Here is a 17,922-nt window from a genome sequence, read left to right as displayed (position 1 = left end):
TTTTTATACTACACTACTTTTTATGACGTTTTTAAGCCTAACTATACTTTGACACTTTCGTGACTTACTATATTATAACATTATTATGACGTTTTTATGCATTACTATGACGTTTTTATGACTTATTATATTATGATATATGATGATGATGATGTTATATTTTATGCCTAACTATGGTTCTCATGCTATATTATATCATCCAATATAGTCCAAAGACAAGCACTTTGGGTTAATTTGCAACTCCAAGTGACTTTTTTATGCCTTGCCATACCATGACGCTTTTTGACGTTTTTATGCCTTACCATATTATGACTTTTCAATGCCTTTTCGTCCTCCATATCAGAAACTCAGATGATGTCAAGTGAAAACACAAGCAGCCAAAATGCCCTTCCAGCTTGCTTAGTTAAGCTAACTGTACACCAGGGGTCACTTGGACATACCTGTTGTATTCCTTCCTCGTTGGTCCTCGGCGGAAATCGCAGAAATTCGCACAGAGAAGTCGAAGCGAACGTACGTATTCCGTGAACGCAGCGTTTGTAGTTTTGAAGTTTGAAGTTTTCATTGTTTGATTTTAGGTTTTGTTGTTTTAGTTGGTTTTAGTTTTGGTTTTTATTTTTACACATACACATACACATACACATACAACCAGTGTGAAGTACCTCAGATTCGATCCCACGCCTCCAGGTTGAAGGTCGGCGTCCTTCCTCTGTGGACCAGCTTCAGCGCTGAAGTTACTCTGAACCTGACTCCGATGCACCAGGTGTGGATCAGCTGACAGAGGAGGACACCTGGGGCTTCATGTACCAAAGCCTTGCGTCGAATTCACAGCGAGACGTGCCGTACGCACGAAGCAGGAAACATGCGTACACACCAAAAAATTCACACGGATGAAACCGTGCGCACGTAGAATTATTTTTCTTGAACTTTATTCACCTTCTCTTGATGAAATGTGTCAAAAATATTTACAGTTGTATTTTGTTTATTTACATCCATGCTATATTTTCAATAGACTCTCACATGGAATGAAGCAAGACTATGAGACTATCCAAATCTTTTCCAACTTTTCACATTAGTCAAACATTTTTCAAATTAATTTCATCAATATTTTGTGGTTTGTTTCGACATTGGCATTCTCATTTAGTTTCTTCTTTTCGCTGAGGCCCACCATCCCTACTGAATAGAGATATGCATTAAACGATTTCCATACCTCTTGTTGCTCATTTGACAACAACCCGAATGTTAAATGTCTGGTTTACCCCATAGTTTTGGTCGAGTGAGGATTACCTCCAATTTAACGATATCCCTCCAAACTCTGGAAATAAGACAGCCACCTCTTTTTGTCATGTGAATTGTGATGTCATTCAACTCGGACCAAGGACCCAATTGACCTTCTGGCCTTTGACCCTTATTAAGTGTGGGTTAGGGTGCTGTATTCAAGGTGTAGCCATCTGTGTGCCTTGTTGTTTCCAGGCCTCCCTCCTCCCCACGCCGCTCCCTCTCTCTTTATCATCCCTCTCTGTATTCAGGGGCAGTGGAGTGATCACAGGAGGACTGGTGGGTCTTGCTCAGTGTTTTAAAACCCCTAGATGACAGAGTGGATGGCTGTGATGACATGTAACTATGTAAATTTACTCAAAATCTAAAATTAAGTTCAATTTTATGCTGCTTTATACTTCTATTTCACCAGATTTCACGAGGAGATATTATACCTTTTACTCTAATAGACTTGTATGACAACTATATAAACAGGTTCTTTTGCAGATCATGATTTTACCTACAAAAGAAGCCTTTTTTTTAAGTGTTAAATTGAAATGTCAATTTTTATTGACATGTCTAACAGTTGTTCTAGTTTGTTCAAATTGCAAAATACATAGTCTGTAAATGGACATATTGAAACATTCATACTGAAGACGCTCAAACGCTGCTAGTGTAGGCAACTACAGAAAGAGGAGAACCAGAGGCTACTGGAGATCGAACACACCACAGTCATTAAACACATGTTAGCAGATGATTAACATGTTCCTCGTGGTTCCTTTTAGCAGTGACAGGATCTTAAAAGTACTGGATTGAACTTTGAACTTTACCAGAAAAGGGTTCATCCACCCCTCTTATCATTCACCAGCCTTTATGTGTACTGGTTATCAGCTGCTGAGTTAGAGATTTGTTTACAGTACTGACTCTGACAGTCAGAACATATAATAATGTGACTCTTGGTCTGATGAGGATATATTTGCACATAGAACAAAATCTAATAAACAGGGAGAATTACTGATTGGGGTTCTCATTGCTACACTGAGAATGCTCATTTTTCAAAATATGCTCCTGAATGTTTCCATCATGATCCTGAAACTGCACCTTCATAGTCAGTGGAGAACATTTATCCACTTTACATTTGATGATCATGGTATCACTGGATGTTTGGAGGCTACAGCTGCTGAGATCCGGCATCTCGTCTTTAGACACCTGACACACCAGCTGGTCCTTGTCGATGGAGGCGACTGTTTGTTTTCTCAAATAGTTAGGGCTCTCGCAGAGCATCCTGTCCAGCATCTCTACGTCGAGGCTGTTTCTCAGCACCCAGTCATGAAGGTACCACATGTGGCAGTCGCATCTCCAGGGGTTTCCATGCAGCCTCACTGTGTGCTGGATGGCGAAAGGGTCTAAAAGGCCCAGTGGAAGAGTTTCCAGCTGGTTGTCAGACAAGTAGAGCTGCTGAATGAATGTTTGGTCTTCAAACAGTTTGGGCTCCACCTTTCTCAGATTGTTCCTGTTGAGGTGGATCGCTTTAATACCAAATAGATTGCTGAAGATTCTTTCAGGCAGAAATGTGAGCTGGTTTTCAGAGAGATCCAGATTCTCCAGCAGTGTGATATTTCTAAAAATGTCTTCAGGAAGTTTAGAGAGCTGGTTAGACGACAAGATGATGTCGGAAAGAGATGTCAAATCACTCAGAGAGGACAGCTCAGTCAGCCTGTTGCCTTTAAGGTTCAGCTCCCTCAAATTTGAGGCATTGAATCCAAACACTTTATCGCTGAAGGCTGTAAGATGGTTTCCTCTGAGGTTTAGCACCTCCAGCTCAGTTAACGCAGAGAAGGTGCCCTCAGCCAGCTCTGATATCTTATTCCACTCCAGGTGAAGCTCCCTCAGCTGAGAAATATTGTGGAATGTGTCAGATGTAAGATTGCTAATGAGGTTGTTGTTAATTTTCAGGATCTCCAGCCTAGCCAGACCAGAAAATGTCTCTCTTTTCACTCCTTCAAGTTTATTCTGGGACAAGTCCAGGACACGAAGGTTGTGGAGATTCAGAAAAAGAAATGTCGGCAGATCTGATATGATGTTTCCCTTCATCTGCAAAGTTTCTAGTTGTTTCAGGGAGTCAAACATGCCAGGAAGAATCGCCTTGAACCTGTTGAAGTTGAGCAGCAGTTTAGTCAAGTTTCTCTGCTTTGAAAAAGTCCCCAGAAACAAATGTTCCAGCCAGGGGTTCCCACTAATCTCCAGCTCGTGCAGCTCAGTCAGATGATCAAAAGCCTGAGCGTGAATACTTCGCAGTGCATTGTTTAAGAAGACAATCTTGGTGAGTTGGGGGCTCTCCTCTAAAGTGTGAGGGAGCAGGTATGCCACAGCTGATGTCATTATAATAAAGTCCTTCACCTGCTTGGACATGTTTCTGGGCAAAGATATCATCCGTTCGTCTGCACACAGTACTTGGACCGAAGTGAAACACTGGCATTTGTACGGACAAGAGGTGTGTGACTCTGTGTTGCCTTTGTGACAGAAAAGCAGCACCAGGGACAGTGTCAGGCCCAATTCTTTGTTCATTTTCTGCTGTCAAAACATGTAGAAAGTTTGTATGAATGAACAGGGAAGTGAAGCTGATGTTGGTTTTATATAAATACACAAACGCATGCAGTACACTCCTGTTTCTTTTGTAAAACCTAGTATTTATTCACAGAAAGAAGAATGAGTAATGTTCATTTAAAGGAACAACTGTTCAAATGAATGAAATTCAACATACCTCTGTGTTACAGGGATCACGCAGCATTGAATCAAGTTTCCTTGTGGGACCAAAAGAGCCAGCTCACACAAAGTGCAAACGACAACAAGTCTGAATTAGGCAAGACAAAACCTTTGGCCAGTGGCCAGCTCCTGTCACAGTTTCATCTGCAAACAACAACAACACAAAAAAAGTGGACAATCCTGTCATTCAGTAAATCAAATGAATTACAGGATTATATTCTCTGCAGTCTCACAGAGTATCTGATTTTTATCTGCTACTGTTATAAACAACGTGTGGAAGAAAGCAGAGGGTTTTAGTCTTTTTTTATGTTAGTTTCAGTAAAAGTCTGTTAGCATTGAGTCACTGTTTACCAAAACAAAACAAATAAATCCAAGAGAAAATGGGCTTTAATGGGAAAAGTAGATCACTCTGTCCATCTACAACTTCTGCTGCCACTACTAATAACCACACATATTTTATTTACTTAACCTGGGTGTCTTTTGAGATGCATCTCTTTTGCAAAAAAGATCTGGTCATAACAGCACAGTCACATAAAAAATAATCTACACATAATATAAATATAACATGGTAACACCTGACTAATGAGGCATTAAGGAGGGAGCTTGACTTTTCAAAAGATTTACATTCCTGTCATGTAAATTGTTCCAAGTCCACAGTGTATCAATCTTTCATTATTTTATAATAGATGTGAAAACTGTTGTTTTACTGTGTGTAGCTTTGCATTTTCAATGAACGTTGGTCGGAGGTTCAGGAGTCATTTTTTAGTCCCTGCAGGAGGCCATTGCTTCCACTAGGTGTCGTCCTGCTCCTCATAACCTCAGTCAGAAGTGATGGCATTCCTGGATCCCTCCCCCTTCCATCAAATGCAGGTTATTCCCTGAAGATGCACAGGTAGACACCACTGTTTGGGACCATATCCACCACCCCAAACCACCTGGAACTACTTTAAGAAAGTTTTGTGTTTTTGTTTCAGTCCCTTCATAACTAGGAGAATTTTTCCTTTTTCATTTTTTTCAGTTGGATCTTTTACAATCTCTGAATTTAAATAATGGCCAATGCAGGAATCCAGCTTCTTGGCTTCACATTGGCCTTCCTGGGCTTTGTTGGATCAATAGCATCCACAGTGATGGTGGAGTGGAAAGCTTCGTCTTATGCAGGAGACAACATCATCACAGCTCAGGCTATGTATGAAGGCCTGTGGAAGACTTGTGTGTCACAGAGCACGGGTCAGATTCAGTGTAAAGTCTATGATTCACTTCTCCAGCTACCAGGTAACATTGTTTTACACATCATGTTTTTTCATTGCACCATTTATAAGATTCCTTTATAAATATCAGCTATTGAGCATATTGTGCAGAGCATACTGAGCCCACAAATTATACTGTGTCCAGCATCAGTTTCTATGGGTATGGGAAGAAAATGGGTCATGGGACCATGAACAGTCCAACAATATTAGGAGTTTTTCAGTAGTGACTTCATAATTGCTCATGAAATAATTGGACCAGTTTAAAAATTGTCTGGTTGTATACTGCATTGTGTGAATCTCTCTGGCCACTCAAACCTTGTGTGAGAGAATACCCTTTTCTTGAAGACCTCTTGCATGCAGAGACATGTCAGCCAAATACCAGCAGCTGGCAGAGCAAAAACAAATCCATTCAAAAAGAATAGAAGTTATGCAAGGCGATCAATTTCAAATGTAAATGTATGTGTGTAAACTGAATTTTAACTTATTGACTATGAAAGATCACAGGTGATACCAGCTTCATCAGATCACAAAGACTTGCATTGCAGTGATTGAGGACACCTCAGGTGTTGTGACTCATGTTGTCAGTGTTCCCGCCTGTTTCGTGCCTGTTGAAAATAAGAGGATGTACAATGAGATTCAATACAGAGATACTTATAGTTAACTAGGCGATATACCGAGGACTGCTTGCATGATGCTATTGGATATCATAGAAACATTTTTATGCTCAGGTTTTATTGAAGCTTTCTTATTAGACAGAAGCGCGGGGGAGTGAGATCACTGCTTGCAATTCATTCATTATAATTTTAATGTATTTGTGCAGTTAGAAAACATAAAGGAAGAAAGAGTGGGGATGATCCAGGAGAGAAAGTCCTGCTGAATCTACAGGAGGAAAGATGAATGAATGAAAACCTGCTAAAAATCAACTTTGTCTCCAGGGATTGTACAGGGCACACGGGGGCTGATGTTGTCCTCCATCTTGCTCAGCTTTATTTCCATCTTGGTGGAGGTGGTGGGCATGAGGTGCACCACCTGCATGGCAGACCAACCTGAGCAGAAGGACAAAGTGGCACTGACTGGAGGGGTCATCTTCATTATCGCTGGTTAGAGTTCATTCAGTGCACACACACACACACACACACACACATGCACACAGGTGTTTTTCGTCCTTGAACAGGCTTTGGCTTGTAGTGAATATGCTGGGTTTTACTTTTATTAAGATGAAACAAGACAGATGATTCTCTTTCTTACCCCTTATAATGCAACAATACCTATAACAAGTTTCTCTGCTCACTGGTTTCCCAGGTCTGCTTGCTCTGGTGGGAACATCTTGGTATGGCCACAGAATAGCACAGGACTTCTACAACCCATTCACTCCCACTAATTCAAGGTGAGTTAAGTAAATGATCAGGTATGACTGAAGGTGTTTTCCATATTTAGTGTGCAGACGTCAGAGTGGTATCAATCTTCTCATCTAAGTCACAGTAGTAAAAGCAAATAAGCACATTTCCCATAATGTCAAACTATTTCTTTAATTTTCAAGCATAGTCCTCCATGTTTATGTAGTGATCGTAATAACGTGATCAGTCTGTGTTTAGACTTGAAGACTGGTAATGTTGGTAAATTGATATGCAAGTATCAATGTGGGCTAATCTGTAAATCATTCACAGATTTGAATTCGGAAGTGCCCTGTATGTTGGATGGGGAGCTGCATGTCTCACTATTATAGGAGGGGGCTTCCTCTGCTGCAACTGCCCCAGCAAGAGCTCAGGGAAATCTCCACGCTACCCACCGTCCCACTCTGCCAGCCAGCCAGGCAGGGACTACGTCTAGGGGGACAATCACTCCATCCAGCCACTGCGCACCATGACTGGACATCGTTCAGACTTGTTCAATATTTTGCAGCATGTACATTTGCAGGGGTTGTAACTGACACATGTTTATAGTTGTTGGGAAATAAGTTCCACACATTGCAAAAACAATGAACGGCAAAATGTTACTTGAATCTGGATGTTATAAATGACAATTCTGACTAAGAACTTTAGTACAAGAAAACTGTATTAGAATTAATCAGAAGTATTTTAAACTGGAATTATATTTGGCCAGTAAAGGTTCAACATATCTCAGGAGTCTTTTTTTTCCCCACAGTATTTGCAACTAATACAATTTTATTTCTACTTTTGTTACTTTGCTTTTTGTTTGGAATGTTGTTATTGTTTGTTCATCACATGTAAAATAAAATCCTTGATACTTTCCTATGATAATATGCTTTTTGTAGTGTCTTTGTTTTCTTTTTACACATACTTGTACATCGTAAAGAAACAGGGTCGGGCTTGATCAGACCAAAACCCCTCAGGCAACAGTTAAATGAAAGAGAACAAGAAGTTATGCAAGTTAAAGAGCAACAATGGAGCCTCTCTTGGAAAAATGTGCTTCTTTGAATATTTTTAGATTGTTTTTTAAAATAAAAAAAAAAGAAAACAACATTAGGAAAGCTGTGATGGAAATAGTTACATAACAACCAGAGGATTCATGGTTTGTGTGAGACCTGAGTTTAGGTTAGGGTTGGCTTTTGTGCATGCAAGTGTGGACAAGCATATGCGTGTGTTTGGGGGGAGGAAGAAAAGGCCAAGCCACAGCGTAATCATCATTACCTAATGGAGGAGGTGATCTGTGAATAAAATGTTTCTATATAAATGTATTAGCACTTAAATGAGGATGACAAAAACCAAACTGTAGAAAAGTCACAGCAAACAGGATTTGAATATCTGGTTTAAAGGGCCGATGTGAGCATTAAACATTTCATGAAAAGATCATTTATAGTATTTAAGATGTAAAAACATTGAAAAAAAGAGAGAGCAAATTTAAATGGTTACATAAAAGGTTTATCTTGCAATAATACATAGACAGACTCTTTAAAAAGTTGCTCTTCAATGTCCAACATGTGGCAGTCACTTATGCAGAAATGTGTGACCTCAGGGAAGAAAACTCCAGGGGAGGTGGGAAACAGGGGAGCGGCTCCTGACAGGCATAGCTCAGACCTGTCCCAACATGTCTGCTCACAGACAAAGTGCTTTCATCAGAGTTCACGAAAAACATCAGCTCTCAAGAAATTTATACCCACCTACGTTTTATCACACTATGTGCTTCTTTATATAGAAGAATTGCAGAAAATTTCAAACCTCCCATCCCACATGCACTCACACAATATGATTTAATCTATGGTTTTATCTACAATACCGACACACAGCTGTCTCCATTGTGCCACCTCCAACATACAATATGCAGCGGAGAGCTCCACCTTCTGGATACACGAGTGTGCTGCTGAAACACCTGCAAGCTACACTACATTTGGACTCAGAAACTTTAACAGTCACAGTTAAAGTATCGTGAATAATGTTAAATGTTCAAATAACTTAACTTGTTAATCTAGAAAAGATACACAAAATACACAATGATCATAAAAAAAAAACTGTGTATTATAAAGAATCCATCTTCTTCTTTCACATCTTTGCAATTCATCAATAAATAGTTCTGATTTCAAAATGCAAACAGTACACTCTCGCTGATTTTGTTTTGAGTGGACTAACGTGTCATTATTACAACAGCAGATTGAACAAAAGACCATATTCCTACATAAGCAATAAACACCCTGTGGTCATTGTTGGAGCAAACAGAGAGAAAAGATGAATGAATGATTCAAAGGGAAAACAGGAGCCTCTCTTAAAGAGATGAGTTTTTACCTAAAGTATACTGTGACGATACTACTGAACTACAAAAGCATTGTTCAGTCCAGGCTTGAAGATGTTAAGACTTCTTTGCCGGTAGTTTTGGGGCCTGAATGAACTGTGTGAACTGTGTGAACACTGTGTGAATGAGATTTAAGTTCAATTCCTGAGTATGAATCCGCCTCTTCGAGACCAACTTCCTGAATTGGGGAGAAAAATACAAGAAGAGAAAGTGCACTGAAAGTTCAGGTCCTGTGGTTGTGATGGGGTGATGGGAAAATGCTCATTTATTTCCCCCCCCTGACTTCCAGGAACTGATCTCGACTCATAACTTTCAGTGACGCTGCTTTGTCATTTTGATGTATGGGAAAAGTACAATTGAGGACGTACTGGTGGGGCAGATAAATAAATGTTATTCACAAAGGGCAAAATATGAATGACCTGAAAAGCAATGAAAGAGTGGAAAACAATATAATGACTATGCATGACTATGTATGTATGAATATGTGTTTTTAGTATACATTTCAGGAAATTACAAAATAGGAGAATTATGTGTCTACCATAAACTTCAGGCCAAAGTCCCAAATAAACATATTGTGATACTATTCTGTTGTGCAAGCAAATGTGAAAAGTGATGGTGTGTGGCCACTAGAGGACAACAGAGGCCAAGTTTCAAATCTCTTCGCACTGCTGCCACCAGACAAACAAACTGTCACTGGCAATGAAAGAGAGAAAACCAGTAAAATATGTGTTTATATCTACACTGAGAGATATTACTTTTAAGAACTCTTTGACATTATCAAAATCATTATTATTTACATAATTCATTACAACTTTTAGACAAAAATGAAATTACTGGAGGTCACGTATTTCTTCATTATAAACCATTAATGTAATGTACATATATAATGTAATACATAAATTGAATTTCCATGTATGAAATTTACATGCAGAAAAAACATATATGTAAAAATGAAATATGAAACCTATTAGAAATTGTAACAATTTCATATATTGACATATGTATCATATATCATATGTATCTAGTCCATACAAATATCTATATTTATATCTTTACGCTTATATTGTAGAGATGTTAGCTAAATATATATTCATCTGAAAACCTGTCAATATATGTTGAAGTTATATACTGTATGTAAATATAAAAGATGGACATGAATGTGTTTAAAATAATAAGAAAAACATATATAGGCATATAGATTTTCTAGATTTCAAGTATGTTGTTTTAAACTTGCATATATAAATAAAATATCATATTGAATTAAATATATCATTAACAAATCATTTGCAACATGTTACATCATGTAAAAAATCATCATATAGAAATTTTTAATATCGATATATACCCAAATTTTACTATGGGTTTTTCATATATGTTATAAACTTATATCATCATATATCTGTATATACCTGATAATAATATTTCTCCTCATAGGCAACATATATGGCAACATCAATGATATATACTGTATGTCATTTCTTTATGGGAATGAGCACTGTCGTTTACTCTGACTCAACCCAACTGTCTCGCTGCTTTTAAAGGGGAAATCCATTAATTTTATATGATGAGAGCAGAGTTTTGAAATGAAAAAAAAAAACAAAACAACGTCATTACGTCGGCTTCAGCCTGGCTTGAAGAAAATCTGCATCAGAGAGTCTATGTTGCATCTTTTTTTGTCTCTTGTAAATTCTTCAAATTTATGAAAGTGCTACACTCAGTCACTGAGTCACACAAATGTGTATTAATGAAAAAACACTGAAAAAAGTTCCCAACAAAGACATTGTCGACTAGTCTGAGTAACGTTTTCCAAACATTACGCAGCCCAGCAGTTTTAGGAAACTACTTAGCCTTTATCAAAAAAACGAAACTTTAAATGTGTGACTAATTTTTAAAGACGTATGTCAACACCAGGAACCTGTGGAGTTGGGGCTGAGCGCCACAGGGAAAGTACTGAGACACGATACTTGTTGGTTTCAGTCTTTTCATGGGATTTGTTGCCAATAACAAAACTATATAAAACAGCACAAGCTTTATCCTTATTATATATACAGCAAAAGGTCAAATCTGATGGAGAATTTATCAATTAATTCAATTGCAAAAATTGTTTATTCACAACTATAATAATAATAACAATAACAATAGTAATAATAAAAACTGAGTAATTAACAACAACTGGATAATATATCATGAAAATGACTGAAATGGACCAAGAGAAACAAAGTCAAGAGGATAAACAAAGGAAATGATATCTTTAGGTTATCATAATTGCATAATGGTAACCGAACTAAAGTATTTATTGTACACACAGGACTGATTCTGACTCTGACTCTTGCTCTACTTAGAAAAGGCAAATGAAAAATGAAAAAAAAGAGAGAGAAGATTCAGAGCATCTTAAATGTAAATGTTTAGGATTCTTGGGGAATAGGAATGTATGCAAACAATAAATAAACATGACCTACAACATGTGCATAGATTTGACCTTTGACCTTCTGCAGAGCTTACCTTCCAAAGCTCTAAGAAGGGTCTTAAATGAGTATTAGCTAATTGCCCAAACACTAAGCACAACAGCTCCTTGCACAATACATTGAAGGCATGGGTGTATGACAATCTTCAGCACCAATACTATTTTATATTTTATCTACATTTTTACAAATAACGCACAAATAAAATATGAGGATACGATATGACATTTTTTATGGTCTGTGGAAAACAGCTAGGTGTTTAGATTGATGAAGTGCATCAATATAGCAGCACTTAACTCGAGGGCTTCCCCGCTCTTCAGACCAGTATTGGATCTGGAGTGGATCCAAACACCAACTCAAACTGCTGTAATCAGCAGAGTGCAGCTGCCCGACATCACAGAAAAATCAATGGGCGGCAACAGAATCAAACAGAAAAACTCAACTACTGCTAAAATCGTCTCTGTCCTGCAGGAGTGTTTGTGGCCTCTTGAGTATTATAAAACTATCATGAAAGTACTGAATAAGCTGAAGCACTTCCTTCAAGATAGTGTGCAGTGATAGGAACAGATTAATTTAGATCAGCTATCTTCATCCTTTTTCTTTTTTTTTCACAGGTATGTGTCACCTGGTTGTGCATTGTAAAGCTGCACATTCTGGCAGGACTCTCATGTTTGATTAGATATTTTATTACCATTGATAGCGTGTACAGAAATAACTTTATATGTTGCCATAAAGCTAGATAGAGCTAGATACCACAGTTCTTCGAAACCAACAGCTTGGTCCTCCTTGAAATGATCCCATAATAGTCTTAGAAATGGATATAATGACTTCTTGAAGATTTGGCAGCGTTAATTGCATTATACACTGACACGTTTTTGTTTGTACACTACATAACTAAACCCCGTACCTACAGTAGGAAAACCACCCAAGACAACAGCATGTTTCAATCTAGTGATACTGTGGGAATATTTAAATAACACCAACATTGGGTCACGTCAGTGCAATGTTGACCTGTTGATCTGAAGTGATGTTGCCATATATGTCACCTATAAGGAGATATATTATTATCACATATATACATCCTCTGGATATATGAAGATATAAGTTTATAACATATATGAAATACCTATAGTAAAATGTACATATTATGTTGTTAGCATATACAATATATATAGGCCTGCTATATATATATATATATATATATATATATATACAATATATATTTAGCTTATATATGCAAATATATCAAAACAACATACATATACAAATTCGATATGCTTATATATGTAACATATGTATACAATATAAGCATACATACATAGACATACATATTTGTATGGGCTAGACATGTATGTCATGATATTAAATTGTTCCCATTTCTAACAGGTTTTATATGTAATTTTTTATTTTAAATGTACATGCAGTATATGTAAATTCAATATATGTAGTCCTACATATATCACATTTGTGTTTGTATAGAAATGTTGCTGGAATGTAGGCTAATGACATACTGCCTAGCTTTAAAATTTCCTTAAATATTGTAGATTATAATATAGATATAAAGAAAATAAAAAAATAAATATGTGTCATTGTTGCCCTTTAATATTCTCTGTCTCTAATGGATAAATATAATCAACAACCACTCATTCTCTAGAGAGATAACTCAGCCATCTTAATATATTTATAAGTTAATAATGTCTTCTCTTTCTTTTACAATTTACGATTAATGGTTGCAAGGAAAAATAATGAATGAATGAAAAAATAATAATATAAATACTGTATTGATACAAATTAAAGTACCCAACTATATAATGTAGTCGCTTTATTGGTCTGCACAATAAATGTGTTTAGTTTTGAAATTTTATAAACATTTTGCTGATGATACTTAGTTATACATTTACTTTTGAATTCAGGGCTTTAGTGGAGAATATTTTCCACTCTCACGTAAGACATGAATATTTCTCCCACCTCTGCTCATTAGACCGAGGGGGGTTATTTTGTGCTTAAAAGCAGAGGTGCCCTCTCACCTGATTTTAAAGTCCCAGACTGTCAGCATAACATCCTGAGCAGTGTGGGCAGAGATCCTCCTATAGAGGCTTTACAAGCGGATCAAAATAACCTGATCTGTTAATCCACTCTGCTCTGCTCCCAGGAGCTGGGACACCACACAGAGACTCAGTTAGCCTGTAACCCAGATACTGAGGTGACAGACTGGGACCATTATTTCTTATTATAATTTTAGAAAACTCAGTGTTCAGTTTGAATGATGTAATACTGAGCACAGTTTATTGCAGTGAGCATCCATTTGATTAGTCCATGTGTAGGTTTATTATGATACATATTGCATAAAAACAAAAAAATCAATAACATGATATTGATTTCAGCTGCATTACCCAGCGATTCTAGATCTTAGACCTGTCGCTGCCATAATAATTACCCATAACTACATGAATACCTGATGTAATCCATGGGCGTTCACCTCAGACGTTCCCACTGCCGGAGACAGGGTCACATGAATCATGGTGTGGATGGGCGTTAAGCTGCCTAGGGAGGGAACTCAGGGCTGCAGTGTAAGTGGCTGATAAGTGGTGTCGTAGACCACCTCCTCTGTTTAGTAATGGTCCATCATAACTCATGTGACTCGAAAAACACTCACATGATGGCCGGGTGGGTTACAACTCATATGTGACCTCAACGACTCTCAAGGTGTTGGCGACCCCGTAAGAGGTTAAATATCTGGGACTCCCCACGAGACCCTGAAGAGGCCTCTCGGGTGAGAGGTGAAACGTCTTCATGAACCTCAAGCTGCCTTTGTGCAGCTCTTAGTGATCCATTATTATGTAAAGCATGATAAAGTTTAGCGATATCACACAATGACAGTTAAAAGCGAAAAGACAATATGATAAAGCACAGAACTGTTAGATATGATAAACCTCAGACTCAGTAGTCTACACATGCGGTTGTAAAACTTCACTTGAGAAGCATCAACGTGAGAATAAAAATATACAATATCCCAGCTGCAGCAGCAGTGCATTGCTCTCTGTCACTCTCTGCGTCTGCCTTCAAGCTGTAAGAATGAGACTCTTCCTTCAGCTCTACAATAATAAGCCTTTCTAGCTGGAGTCCAACATTTACACATAGTCCTCCATGTCCTGCACAGAAAAAGCCCCCCTGCCCCACCGACCAGCAAGTCAACCCTCGCTTGACATTTCATTGCTAGATATAAAACATTTTGCAAGCTTCCTTCCTTCCTTGTGTTATATGAGTATTTCCAAAATCTCTCTCGCTCTGGCAGACTTTTTGGAGTCTCCAAAATATCCAGAACGACACGGCCAAGACGTGGACGTTAAGTGATTTAAACACACAAAGACGCTGCCAGGCATCGCTGCACTGGCTCCCTGCCTCCTCCCATCTGACGGAGAGTGGGAGCCAATTGAATTCAAAACTCTTTTCACCTCTGCATTCCAGAGTATTACCACACCCTACCTAGGCCCATAATATTTTGTAAAGATATACAGCTTGTATTGCACTTAAATTTATGATTTCATGCATGAAAAGAAAAGACATCCCTGGGATTTGACTTCAGCCACAACAATATTCTGACCATGTTTCTATTTTGTGATCCTCAAGTGTCATATTTTTATTCTTCATTACTTTGGTTTTGAATCAAAGTTCTCTACAACACCATAAAACTAGAAAGAAAATGTGCAATGTTGCCTACAAACACACTATGATGTGAAAGCGTGGTTAAAATAACATTTGTTTACTGCCTACATGAATGTTTTTAGTCAGTTTAACATTCATGATGAAACAATCAAAGAGTTTGTTTTTGCACATCAGGAATAATAGCTAAAATAATAAACACTTTCCATGTGTGAATTAATTAATCAGATTCAGTACCTTATTACAGTCCTGGTTATCTATCTACCAATCTGAAAATGTTTTGTTTTCTTTGCTTTGAACTGTCAGTTTATTGTAGCTCTCTGAGATTTATTTTTTTATTAAGACTGTGTGACTTGTTGCATAAATAAAACTCTACAGACATAGACATCTTTGCATCATGGGTACCACATGGTATTTCTTCAACACTTTCATATAGAGTGTAGCTCTGTATGAGGTGGCTCTGGTCTCATCCCTTCTCAAAGAACCATTGAAATGTCTCTTTGAGCTTTACACAAATACAGCGAGCTCTCCACGTGGCGGACACATGGTTCTGATCATGAGACATGGAAAGCCAGAAATAAGTCTCTATTCCAAACACACACTGGCTTTACTGCGTTCTTATTCCAAAGAAACAGCTGGCCATGGTCGTGGATTAAAAACATTATTTTTTGATATTTAGATTTTTTCCACTATTGCTGTTTTATGGCATATATGTTGAAATTCAGTTATGTGTTCTGAATCTGCCTCTGGGTCTGAACTGAAGTGAACACAAGCTTTGTGTGAATGGAGTTTATTTTAGCAGCAGGCTGCACTGTTTCACATGGAATACACAATGGATCTGCTTAAAGGTTAATTCATCAATATGTTTACACCAAATCAAATGACTGTGTAATGTGAAAGGAGATTTACTCATTAGATTTAATCATTTATTTAAATAAAAGTAGTAATACCATCCAGAGGTCCTGCATTCAAAATTCTACTTCACCAAAATTGCGTAAGTATTACCAGAAAAATGTTGAATTTTAATGTGTTACAGTCAAAGTACTAATTTAGCTGATTACTTATTCAGAATATCAAAGGTATTAAATGTTCTTAAAGACAATTTCTTCAATCCTATGTGCATGAGATAATATCTTGTTTTGTTTCAAGAACAAGGTACAACTTAATTATTCCTATTAGCATGTGATGGCCTCATATAAAACCTTATCTTGCTGCACAGCTCCAGCTCCGGCATGTCTCACTGGCAACACAGCTGAAAGCACCTGTGTGGGTTTACAGTATATGCAATGAATTTCATCTATAATAAGGCTTCACTTTTTATAAGTTGAGCTCATATTTGTACCTAAAATCAAAGAGACTGTAGTTGTCAGATCAATGTATGGGAGTAAAAAGTGCAAGTACCTAAAAATTGTATTTAAGTGCAGTAGACATATGAGGAAATGTATCTACAGTAATTATTTTTTTACCACTGGGAAGAAGCTGCACTGTACTCTGCAGCTCTATTGCACTTTTTAGCTTCTTTCCAGCTCTTTGTTTTGGTGTACCCTCTGGTTCCCTCTGGCTGCTTTCAACAGCCATGTTTCCAGTTTCCATCAGCAACAAGTAGCAGTTGTCAGCATACTGATGTTTCCAAAAATGCCAGAGGCGGTTGGAAGAGACAGGGGCCATTGAAAACATGAGCAACTGACCGATGACTAAATTGGGGCGACTTTAAAAAGTTTTTAAAAAAACCCCTGAAGCTCTTGTTGAAAAGTGCCTGGTAATGATCAGAGGAAACGTGGCTGTCCACACCTTCACCAACAGAAGCACTTACCAGGGTTACAGCACAGGGGGATCATCCATTTCAAATTAGAGAGAAAAGAGGGAAAAATCCAAATATCAGTTGCAGTTTTCCAAAACAGGCTCATAATTAGATTTCTGTTTTTTTCTGTGCAGTCATCTGAAATTCATTCATTCATTCAATTCATTAATTTGGTCTACAGGACATACCTGACATTAGTAAGGATGGAAATTAAGTCAGTATGTCACTTAATTATTCTCCTCTCTATAAATAATACACTTCCTTTCATTCAGAGTATTTTATGGAAGCCACGTATAGATGTTTAACTTGATAATCCCAAACATTTGGTAAATTGGAGGGTTAATCTTCATCGACAGTTAACAAAGACAGTGGTCTCTTTGTCTTGTGAGATGACTGTGACATATACACACACACAATGGTATTATATCAGCATGTTTTTTTTTATTACATACACTTTTTAACGTCTACGTCTAGTTTTGTGTCAATTTATAAAATGCCTTCCTCCAAGATTCTGGTTTTGAAACTACAATAAAAAAAATTATAATCAGAAAGCCACATTAATTCATTCCAACCTTTGAAAACATTATCATCATAATTTAACCCCCTTTAGAAAATAATTGATAGTGATTAAATACTAAAAACACTCATTGTCATGGAAAAATAACAATCTGAGAGCCTGAAATAGAGAAGAGCTGGGGTTGTCTGAGGTTAAAAGACTTGTTTTTGCTTCCCACATGCTGCGAACAAACTGGTTGCCAAACAACAGAGTGCATGGTGTGTGTGGTGATTTGGCCTGACCTATAGCATTTAATCTTCGGCTATCTGACAGTTGTGTGCACGGCTCCAGTTACCTATGAGATGTTACACATACCTCTCCACTCCTTCACAACACTCTGAGACACCCTGAGGCACCAAAAAGTATGATATTATTGAATTATATAATGATCCTGATATAAATGATTCCTTTGTTTCTTGAGTCTGA

The 17,922-nt window shown here is 37.6% G+C and overlaps 2 protein-coding genes across 3 annotated transcripts; one reads left to right on the top strand and one right to left on the bottom strand.

Moving 5' to 3' along the window:
• Nucleotides 1-933: 933 nt before the first annotated feature.
• On the bottom strand, nucleotides 934-4,075 carry LOC111228827 (carboxypeptidase N subunit 2-like). Of its 2 annotated transcripts, none has more exons than XM_022754910.1 (2): nucleotides 4,019-4,075; nucleotides 934-3,825 (listed from the first exon to the last, which is right to left on the bottom strand). In XM_022754910.1, the coding sequence occupies exons 1-2, from the start codon at nucleotides 4,043-4,045 to the stop codon at nucleotides 2,266-2,268; spliced, it is 1,587 nt and encodes a 528-aa protein (XP_022610631.1). In that variant the 5' UTR covers nucleotides 4,046-4,075; the 3' UTR covers nucleotides 934-2,265. The 2 variants fall into 2 exon arrangements, with proteins under 2 accessions (XP_022610631.1, XP_022610630.1); XM_022754909.1 differs by having other exon boundaries at nucleotides 934-3,828; nucleotides 4,019-4,060.
• An 804-nt stretch (nucleotides 4,076-4,879) lies between these two features.
• On the top strand, nucleotides 4,880-7,462 carry LOC111229012 (claudin-1-like). Its single transcript, XM_022755163.1, has 4 exons — nucleotides 4,880-5,292; nucleotides 6,203-6,367; nucleotides 6,570-6,654; nucleotides 6,935-7,462. The coding sequence occupies exons 1-4, from the start codon at nucleotides 5,070-5,072 to the stop codon at nucleotides 7,095-7,097; spliced, it is 636 nt and encodes a 211-aa protein (XP_022610884.1). The 5' UTR covers nucleotides 4,880-5,069; the 3' UTR covers nucleotides 7,098-7,462.
• Nucleotides 7,463-17,922: the final 10,460 nt, after the last annotated feature.

Source organism: Seriola dumerili, unplaced genomic scaffold (assembly GCF_002260705.1).
Source record: "Seriola dumerili isolate Sdu_G_001 unplaced genomic scaffold, Sdu_1.0 BDQW01000226.1, whole genome shotgun sequence".
Lineage (NCBI taxonomy): Eukaryota > Metazoa > Chordata > Actinopteri > Carangiformes > Carangidae > Seriola > Seriola dumerili.
This window is presented reverse-complemented; position numbering and strand designations above follow the sequence as displayed.